The following is a 10,869-nucleotide window of genomic DNA, read 5'->3' as shown; positions in this document are numbered from 1 at the left end:
ATGCCATTAGAAGTAGTATCAACTATTTTAAAAGCCAGCGTTCTGTGTTACTGCCATCAGCTGTTATCATACATTGTTCTATATTATCGTCGCTTTCACATCACCCCCGTTACTAGTGCTTTTCCAGGTAAATTAATTGACAACTCAGTTGTTAAGGCTTATAAGTATTCTTTGTCTCCCCTTGTGTCGAATCAATAAACTTGGATTTTACTTCCCTCGAAGACTGTTGCGATCCCCTATACTTGTGGGTTATCACTCTTCCTAGGTTTGAAACTTAAATACTAATCAAGTTGTACTACGGTGATCCCGGGACTTGGTTTGGGTTATCAAGATACTTTTCTGGAGCCGTTACCGGGGAGCATATCTCTAAGATTCGGTTCTTTTTTACATTGCATTTAATTTTATTTTCAACAACTAAGACATAAAAAATACAAAAAAAAAATTTAACAAGGAGATTGAAGAATTACTTTTTAAATATGTCGAAAGCTTGAATATTCCTCATTGTATTAATGCTTTGAATGTAAGAAATCATGTTGAGAGTGTCAAGGAAGAACAAAAGAAGGATGAAGAGGATTATAAAAGCATAAGATTGGGGATGCACATGCCACCCCAAAAAGAGAATAAAGAAGAACAAGTGGACAGAGAATGGAGAACAATGGTAACACACAAATTCCCATGAACATCCCTTCTCATATTATTAAAAATGATGAATGTCCTTACTACCTTATAGTACTCTATGTGATACAATTATGTCTAATTTATGGGATGATTATGATATAAAAGAAATAGATGATGTCATAAGTTCATTAGATGATTTATCTTTATGTGGCGATTCATATCAAACCTGTTGTTATTTGTTCATATATAAAATATATGACATAATTAATTGTTAACTCTAACTCATATCAAAAATTAAATTCTACCACATATCAAAAGTAAATTCTACCACATTATATGCATTGGATCCCAAAAACTTGTTGTTATTTATTCATATATAAAATTCCAATGCATATGAAGTGAGCTAGAGTTAAAAGTTAATTATTTTACGTTTTATGGTTGATGTTTGGGTTCCTGCGATCAACAACAGAGTTACTGCAGTACTTGTAGCAGCAAATATTTTATTTATATAATCCGTCCCGTGGAAGCTTTGCAAATGGCAGTCACACAACCCCACAACTACGTTGCCACAGGCGCAGCCACGTTCACACCCAAACCATGGTTTGGAAATAGCCTATTTTATAAGTTACTAAAATGGTAATGGTTTGAGAGTTCGAAGTAGCTAAAAGCAAAGTGAATAATGAAAGTAATTAAAGCAAGAGAGTGTGTTTGTGTGATATGGTTAAAGGGTTCTCGAGGAATGTAGGTTCCACCGCTAGTATTGGTATTACTTATGGTTAGAATGAACCCATATCTTTTTTCATGTTGTGTGTGGGAAAGGCTCGATAATGAGATGCGTGTTTGATAATAGATCTCTAAATAACCACTGCAATGGCCTTCGGCAAACCACTTATTGATCCATCACAATTATGGGATTCCCCATGGTTATTTGTCAAAGCGTATTGAGTCCTTTCTTATCCATTCTTTCATACAATAGTGCACCAATCACGGTATGTCACTTCCCACCATATGCACTACCATACTTCCAAAGGTAGTTTCCTCTCATGTCCAAAGGACAATATTACATGGCTGACTTCATATAATATCACGAGAGAAAACTAACACACAATCAATAAATCAAAGTTATAATTTATCTTTATTTCACATCATAATATTACTAGGGTTTCTCCATATCTCCCCAAGGACAAAGGAACTACTCATACATGAAGGGGATCAACATCATGACAATACTATGGATTGAATATGAAGATAAAATTGTATACAAGTGCAAATCCTAACAGAGTTTGGATCACAACCAAGTATACAAAGGGTATCGGCGATGAAGACGTTGTTGATGATGATGATGGAGATCGATGCGTTGCCCTTCAAGGTACTAGTCTCCTCCTCCTCCTCTGTGTTGGTGGGGATGGTGATGGAGTGGCGGCTATGGAGAGGTGGCGGCAGTGGAGCGGCAGGGGTCCGCCTCTGGGGCGTGGATGGATGGCCTCCTCCTTGGCTCCTCCCCTCTTTAAGTAGGCATTCTGGAGGTCGGTTTCGCGAACCGACGGAGCTAGGGGCAAATATGCTCATCACGCCTTCACAAATGTTGTTCTGTTCGATGAAACGGATCCGACGGAGGCCCGTCCGGCCGTACGGTACGGGCGGGGTCTGCTCATACCGATGGTCGATATTCCCTCTGATGCTTTCATATTTTGTTTGACATTTCTTTATACAGACTCCGATTTAGGTGTTCTTTGGCTCGTTGAACCCGTATGGACGAGGGCTACAACACCATGGCCTTAGATCTTAAATATAAAATGTTGTAAAAATATCACTTTCCCACACCTCATATGGCTAAGTCTGGTGCTTGTAACTATCCCATATTATATCCTCTTGGTCCCTTTGCCTTCATGTATCCATGATTGTCCAGAACACCTACACACATGTCAAAGACAAGGAAAAAATAATAAAATTCTAGTAAAACTACTAAATGTGCAAAGCTTATATGAAAGTGAACCAGAACTCGTACACAAAATAGGCATGGTTGTAGCTAGATGGAGCATGAAATGAGTGACAATATAAGTAATTGTATGCTTAAAAGTCTCAGTATAAAGTATAAAATTTCGAGCTCTCAATGGTGTGCTCCTTATGGTTCATCTATTGTTCAGTTTGAGCACACCTTTGTATCATTATATTATATTATGTAAAATAAGTTTAGCTACTGGTACTTAATAATTATTTTATAAGTATGAATAAGAATAAAATTTGGGAAAGTAAATGAGAAGGATGAGCAATGGAGAAGTTGGGGTCGACCTTGAGCATGTGTTGTCATGCCAATGAAACTATTGCAAAGTGTATATGATTAAAGCATCCCACAATAAAACAAAATAAAAAGTGTGTTCTATTTTGTATATATTTGCTTCTTGAATACCATGATTTTCCAATTATGACTAAAGTTTGCATCATGGTAGAAACTATTATCTGTTTTGGAGAGCTAACCATTTTGTAGGCATTGGAGTATCATGGATATGAAAATATTACTTTGTTTGAGATATGAGAGCATCTCCAGCCGCGTCCCCCAAAGCGTCCCCCAAACGGCGTCGGATCGAGCATTTGGGGGGGGGGGGGTGTTTTGTTCGTGCCGCGTTTGGGCGACATCGCTCCCCAGCCGCGTCCCCCAAATGCCACCCCCAAACTTTTTTATAGGGTTTTTGAAAACACAACCATTTATTAAATATAGCATACAAATAAATATGTTTGCCAAGATTATTTTCAAATTAAAATACAATAAACAATAAAACAACTAAACAAATGTAATAAATGGGGCTAGATCAAGGTGCTGCGGCATTTGCTGATAATCCTTTGATCCTCCACATATGCTCAACGAGATCATGTTGAAGTTGCTCGTGAACATTGCTGTCACGGATCCGTGCGTGCATGGCGAGAAAATCAGCAAAATCTGCAGGCAACTCATGATCAACCTCCACAAGAGGGCCCTGACACTCATAGGGACCAACATGTGTCCTGGCATGATTCTTGCGGTCATCCTCGATGATCATATTGTGCATGATCACACAAGCCTACATCACCTCCCACATTTGACATGTGTTGCCTTATCTGCGAAGTAGTCGTTGTGCAACATGGTATGCCCCTCCATCCTCTGTTGGGGCTTCGACTTCTTTCTCCCCGGCTTTGATCCTCCGGGACGCGGCCTCTTCCGCTTCTCCGGCTCGGCGTCAATCATGTCCTGGAGGGACGCGATGATCAGCAAATGCTCCCGGATGTCGTTGTCGAAGGCTTGCTCGTCCTCCAGCAGTCGGACAAGCATCTCGTCATCGCTATCCATGTGTGAAGCAAAATTAATGGTTAAAATTGCGCCGCGGTAGACGAGGCAACGAATAGCGGCCAGTCACGCCTACCTGACAAGTCGTCGAACTCCTTGTGTGCGTGGAGGTGGGCGGATTTGACGCTGCGTTCTGGGACGCGCTGGCGAAGCGGCCGCGGTGAAAAGGCTTGCGAGAGAGCCAGCCGCGACGACGGTGCCGACCCTCAGAAGAGATTAGTCGTCGAAACTGCCGGCAAATCCAGCGGCGGCGGAGGGGTGGGAGGCGCGACGAGAAATAAAAGGCGCGAACCAACGGTTATGGAAATAGTCACCGACAGGTGGGAGTCCGTCTCGCTTTTCGTTGTGTCCGACGTGCCCGGAGCGTCCCCTATGTAGCGGGGACGGGCTCGGGGCGCCGGACACCGTATTGGGCCGCGCCGGACATAAAGCGGCTTTGGGGCACGCGGCTGAGAAGGTTTTTTTTGTCCGGCGCTGCCCCAAATCCCTTTAGGGGACGCTTTGGGGGGCGTGGCTGGAGATGCTCTGGGACATGACATGATATGATGAGAAGGGAGTAAAGGAAAAGAACTAGCAAAACCACAAGCTTAGAAATGCTCATGCATTTCCCTCTTGTTTTAAGTAATTTCATTTGGAACTTATCTTCTAGTTTTATCCTCATGTTCCCTTTTTTAATGTTTGTGGAGACCATGTTTATGAAACAAAGCCCAACCACTAAGGTTTTGTCCTTAGACAGAATACACGAACTAGGTAAAACCAGCATCACCCAGTAGATTATTATGCGTGTCGGTCGCATTAGCGCTCAAAGAACAAATATATAATTTTACTTCACGAGACGCATTTATATTTAAGAGGGCTACTTATAGAATATTAACTGAAGCACATAAGACTAATGGATGATTTTTATTAGGAAGAAACGAGAACAAACCATACGAACCTCCGTGAACATCATCTTTAATACTTCATCCGTCCCATGAAATATGTTGTAACTTTATCTAAATTGAAACATATCTACACACTATTTAGTGCTTAGATATATTTTTAGACTTCTCACAAAAAAAAAGATATATTTTTAGACGGAAGACTTGAAATGAACCCGGCTTTGAATTAACGAAGCCATCAACCGGCTAGAAGTTACATCAGAAGTTACAACACACATGTGCCAAACGCACGACGAAACTCAAACAGAAGACAACACAGATAATGTCGAGCCGAAGCACCAGCTTGATCCATGAGGAGGGAGCCTTTTCTTCTGCAGCACCAGAGCAATCACGACCATGTCCACACCAACACAACCTCCACCGCACCAAGACTGCAACCCACATGAAACTGAACGACGGGCCGGACACCTAGCAGAGCTTGAGGAACCAAAGGGGAGGGTCTTGTGGCGACGCCTCCAAAAAGGTGAATGGCGCAAGAATGCGTCATCGTCGTCGGCAGAGATGGAGGTCCTGCAAAGTTTTCACCCAGACCCGAGAGCCACCACCCCTGGAGCTCGGGCTAGGTCCAGACCAAGAACACAACATCTTTCCATGTCGTTGGGATAAGCACACCAGCAAGAGCTACGACCAGATGCCGCTCTAGAAAAGCCCCCAAGGCGCTAGGAAGGACATCAGCTACCGCAGCAGACCGTGTAAAAGCAGCCAGACCGATGCTGTGAGAGGGTTGCGACACCAACGCGAGGTCACAGGGTGATCTACAAGACACTACTAGAGAAGCATGCACAAAGTAGGGCCCCAAGGGGAGCAGATTGGGGCGGAGGGACAAAGTCCATCATTTCGAACAGGAGAGACATCATCGGGATGCCTTCAACAAGGGAGTGACACCCTCAGGTGCCATCGTCACCGACACATGCCACAACCATGTTCAGCTTTCGCTGAGGTCCAAACCCGATCAAAATTCCGATCGCCATCACGAGGACGTAGAGTAGACGTCACAATAATAACCGCCGCTCCCCCAACCAAAGCCGCACTATGAACTAGCCCCGACTAGATTTATCCGCAGGGTGAAAGCACACACTAGCTAGCAATGCCCGACCAGACCAGATCTAGATGTCAACGACACTAGAATGACGGCAACTAACGACCTCACCATCCCCAGGTCGCCAACAACTGCACTAGTAGGACCAAACTGGTCGGAGGGAAAACTAGACTACCGTCACGGGAGCAGCAACATTACTGGGCACGCTGCCAACCGGCAAGCATGCGCCGACCCAGGGACCCATCCCGGATAGCCAACAAGGACCTTGCCCCCAAGCGACATCAAACCGCCGAACCCCGAGAACGCAGGCCTCCGACGGCAGCGAACGGCCAGGTCGCCGGGTTCAGGCCCGCCAGGAGCAGACCAACATGGCAGTGGAGGAGCCACCAGGAGCACCCATAGCCACCCACAGCACAAGATTCGGCCAGGCCCTGACAGGCCTAGATCTGGGCCCACAAGCCCAGATCCCGCCGCCACACGCCAACCCTAGGCGACCATGCCGCCGGTGGACCAAGCAGCCGCCGCGCATTAGAACCTCGACGCCTCAGCCGTCGACCACACGGCCTCCCACGTCCGGAGCAGCGCCAGGGCGAGCCCACCCCGACGGGACACCACCGCGCGCGGGAGAGCGGAGCCCCGCGCCCGAGCCCCAAGGGACCAAGTCGAGTCGGCCGGGGCCGGAGCCGGCGCCTTCCACCGTCGCAGGGACGAGCCCGCCCCGTCGGGTCGCCACCACGAGTGGAAGAGAGGGAGGCCGCCGCCGCCAGCACCGCCCCGGCGGCTCCCGCCGCCGCCGGCGACGGGGAAGGAGGGAGGAGAGGACCGCCTCGGCTTGGAGGCGGCGGCGCCCCGGCCGGCCTGGGGGGAGGGGGGTACGGGAGCGGAGAGCGGGATGCTTAGATATATTTAAATTTAAATAAATTTTTAACATGTTTCATAAGACGAAGAGACTACTATATTTCCTTCTACCCAAATTAATTAATGCAGCCCGTATAAACAATTAGTCTCACTACAAAAAGATCTTGACTTCGCCGGTTATAACGGCCTTTGGTGTTGGGGTCGATGTATACGATGTTTCGAAGAAACCGGCCTGGCATCCATGGTCTCCTCAACGACTCACCTAACCTAACCCAGTTGCACTGAACTCAAAAAGCTATGGAGTCAAGACGCACTAAAATCTCCTTTTGGAAGCAAAGTTTGATCCAAACTACTGCAAAGAAATACAATTGCATACACCGATCACACCGAATGATGAACCGCCAATTGCCATTGGAACCGACCTTGCATTTCTTATCACTCCGATCAAGAACCGACCTTGTACTACATGGTTAGAAGATCGAAGTGTTAAACGACCCAATCCCCTTCCACAGAGCTACACCGTCAGTCGGAGCCGGCCATGGCCATGGCATCTCCAAACAACAAAGCGCTGGAGCGGTACAAGAGCGCCGTGACGGTGGCCACCTCCGTGGTGGGCGCGGCCATGCTGCTGCGCCGGCTGATATCCGACATCCTCCCAGGCACGGCCCTGGGCGGGCTGCTCCTCCTGCCGCCCGCATCCGCCCGTCGCCACGTGGTGCTCATCGAGGAGTTCGACGGCGCCCTGTACAACCGGGTCTTCCTGGCGGCCAGGGCGTACGTCTCCACGCTCCTGGCCGCGGCGCCGTCCGTGCCGCTCATGAAGGCCAGCCTGCCGCGCGGTGCCGGAGCGGAGCAGGTCCTGCTCGCCATGCGCCCCGGCACGGCGGTCGTGGACGCGTTCGGCGGGGCGGATCTCACGTGGCGCCTGAGCAGGAAGCACGACGGCAGCAGGCGGCGGGCCGCGGCGGAGGACGCACGCGAGGTGTTCAAGCTGAGCTTCGAGGCGCGGCACAAGGACATGGTGCTGGGGTCGTACCTGCCGGCGGTGATGGCCCGCGCGGAGGCCATGTCCCAGGAGCAGAGGCAGAGCAAGCTGTACAGCAACGAGTGGGGCAAGTGGCGGACCGTGAGGCTGCGCAACGCGTCCACGCTAGCGACGGTGGCCATGGACGGCGCGCTGCGGGAGGCCGTGGTGGAGGACCTGGACAGGTTCTTGACACGGAAGGAGTATTACCGGCAGACGGGGAGGGCGTGGAAGAGGGGTTATCTGATCCACGGGCCGCCGGGCACCGGCAAGTCCAGCCTGGTCGCCGCCATCTCCAACCACCTCCATTTCGACGTGTATGACCTCGACATCGGCGGCGTCAGGTCCAACACCGAGCTGAGGAAGCTGCTGATCCGGATGAAGAACAGGTCCATACTGTTGGTCGAGGATGTCGATTGCGCCCTTACCACGGCGCCGCGGAGGGACGCGAACGGAGAAGGCCCCGATGGGAGCAGCCCGGCGTCCAAGAATCACAAGGTTAGTCATCAGTCATCACTACTTGTTCTAAACTGCTATTTCAATTCATGTCGCGAGTTGCATACTTGCTTATCATCTTAGCAATTTTAAGTAGCAGTACCTATAAGTATCTCATCTTAGCACGCCTTGCTTCTCGGAGAAGGTAAAGATTTTCACGAACATCGAAGGTAAAGCTATGTCTGAAGAGAACAATCACGGTAAGACACTGCATAAAAAACAAAGGAACCCTCTGAAGCGAACCTTTCCAAAATCTGGTGAGGCGCACATGCAGTGCGGTCTTACAGATCATCAGCTTACAGATCAGAACACACTGCAAAATCACTTTGCACAGCTCTTTGCTTTAGTCCTTTAGAAATACTTAACATTTTAAACAGAGGGGTCACTGTCCCGCAGCCTCACTGAACACTAAAACGACAGAGTAGCACTGCATTGCTTCAACTAGAAGCAAGTCACTTCTGACTAAGCAGCTCCAAATTCGCAGTACTGTACGTCTGTACTATTACTGTTGTTTGTCCAACAATAGCAGTTGGCCACATCATTTCTTGTGGTTCCTGCATATTGTAAAACCTGCACGTATTTGATCAGACGCTAGCTTGTCATCAGTTGTCACTTACCAACCTGCACGTTGCCTTGCCATGTGCCGCGCGATGCAGGTCACTCTGTCGGGGCTGCTCAACATGGTGGACGGCCTCTGGTCCAGCAGCGGCCAGGAGCGCATCCTCATCTTCACCACGAACCACAAGGACCGGCTGGACCAGGCGCTGCTCCGGCCCGGCCGGATGGACAGGCACGTCCACATGGGCTACTGCGGCTTCGTCGCCTTCAGGGAGCTCGCGGCCAACTACCACGGCGTCCACGACCACCCGCTCTTCGCCGAGATCGAGGAGCTGCTTTGCGATGTGGAGGTGGCGCCGGCGGAGGTCGCCGAGAAGCTGCTCGCGACCGACGACGCCGATGCCGCTGTGGAGATGGCCGTCAAGCTGCTGAGAGACAGGAAGGCGGGCACCGGGGAAGATGCCGGCGGGTACATCAAGCAGAAGCTGCACGTAGGGCCTAGGCGCCCGCGTCGGCAGCCGGCGCCGGCGCCTCGCCGTGGCGTCGTGGGTTCTGCAAGACGAGTGGTGCTCGACGAGGAAGTTGGTGGCTCCTCGCGACGAGCGGGGCGTGGATCAGGGACAGCGCGGCGTGGCCGAGGTGGAGTGCGCGGACGTGGACGGCGGTAAACAAACCTAGTAGGCTAGTACTGTACCAAACGCCAGCTGCCGTGACAATCAGCACATGCCACTACATACGGATGGATCTTTTGTAAATCTTGTGCACACTAAGGTAGCATTACAATGTGCGATTTGCTAATTCTCGATTAGTCGAGATTTACCTTAGCTCTCGGTCGATGGAGGGTAGTTCTTCCGATTGTTTTATCATGTCTTTTTTTAGCAACATCCGCCCCTTCTATTAAATCACCAAAAGACAGGGAATACAAACGTGCTCAGGCAGATCACCGAGATATCTCCCTACCGGAGAGCCTAGAATCGAGCGAGCGGAAAACAATGCACGTGTGCCCATGGAGATGTTGCCATTTGTGACGCTTGTAGTTGTACGAGGATCTCTATAACCTTGAGGTCGGCGACAAATTACGACTATCATCCATGTTACGGTGTAACGGTAACCGCTTTCAGTCTATGGTGGTACGTCACCGAAACACTCTCCATTACACCATTATATTTAGATAGATCTAGACGCAGAGTACGGTTGTTAGAAAAATTATTGTTTTCTGGTGCGTACCCCAACACTTTTGCCGTCCATCGAAAGCCCTACCTTGAAGTCTTGACCTAAAAATGCCTATATAATGATCCCCCGACTCATCTTGGAGACGGAGGCGGAGGAGATCGAAAGCAAGAAACAGAGAGCCAGAAGGCTGCTGCGGAAAGGAGTTCGGAGGGTGGAACCACTGCCGGAGTCGCCTCAGTAGGCTCCACCCCTCCGGGGTGTTCATCCTCAACATCTACAACAACACCCCCAACATCTCCCTACTGTAATCTCTTGGAAAACATGTTGTGTGATGCAATCTATTGATTTTCCATGATCTATTGTATCGCTAGCTATGTCTATGTTTGAGTAGTGATTTGTTTATGGCAATTGTGAAATAGTTCATTGTTTGTTGCATACAAGTATATGTTATCTTCTATGATGGTCTTATGTACTAATATATGAGTGCACACGTATGTTGGGGAATACATAAGGTTATCACCGCTGCATGTTGATAGGAGGAGGGATGCGCGGAGATGATAGAAACCGTGTCTCAAGTCTTAAATATGTATGTTGTATTGATTCATGGTTAATCAATAGGGGATATCATTATGGGGACCTTTAAACTTATATCGGTGGTTGGCATTTTTGTCTTAATAACTCTCTTGTTTGCACCGAAACGGCCTTGAAATCAATCACTAAAACTGTAAAATGAGATCGGGCACTATGCGGTAACTGCGGGCTGGCCCGCGTACGCCACTTTTTTCTCTTCATTTTCTGTGGGAGCCAGCATATGTTATTAAATGGGCCTAAACTGCGGCAC

General features: G+C 48.8%; 1 protein-coding gene across 1 annotated transcript; it reads left to right on the top strand.

Annotated features, from left to right (window-relative positions):
- Positions 1-7,247: 7,247 nt before the first annotated feature.
- On the top strand, positions 7,248-9,523 carry LOC124667628 (AAA-ATPase At3g50940-like). Its single transcript, XM_047204895.1, has 2 exons — positions 7,248-8,300; positions 8,954-9,523. Exons 1-2 carry the CDS (start codon positions 7,317-7,319, stop codon positions 9,521-9,523), a joined length of 1,554 nt encoding a protein of 517 aa, XP_047060851.1. The 5' UTR covers positions 7,248-7,316.
- The last annotated feature ends 1,346 nt before the right edge of the window (positions 9,524-10,869 follow it).

The sequence above is a fragment of the Lolium rigidum genome, chromosome 6 (genome assembly GCF_022539505.1).
Source record: "Lolium rigidum isolate FL_2022 chromosome 6, APGP_CSIRO_Lrig_0.1, whole genome shotgun sequence".
NCBI lineage: Eukaryota > Viridiplantae > Streptophyta > Magnoliopsida > Poales > Poaceae > Lolium > Lolium rigidum.
Note: the sequence above shows the minus strand (reverse complement) of the source record. Positions and strands in the feature narration are given on the sequence as shown.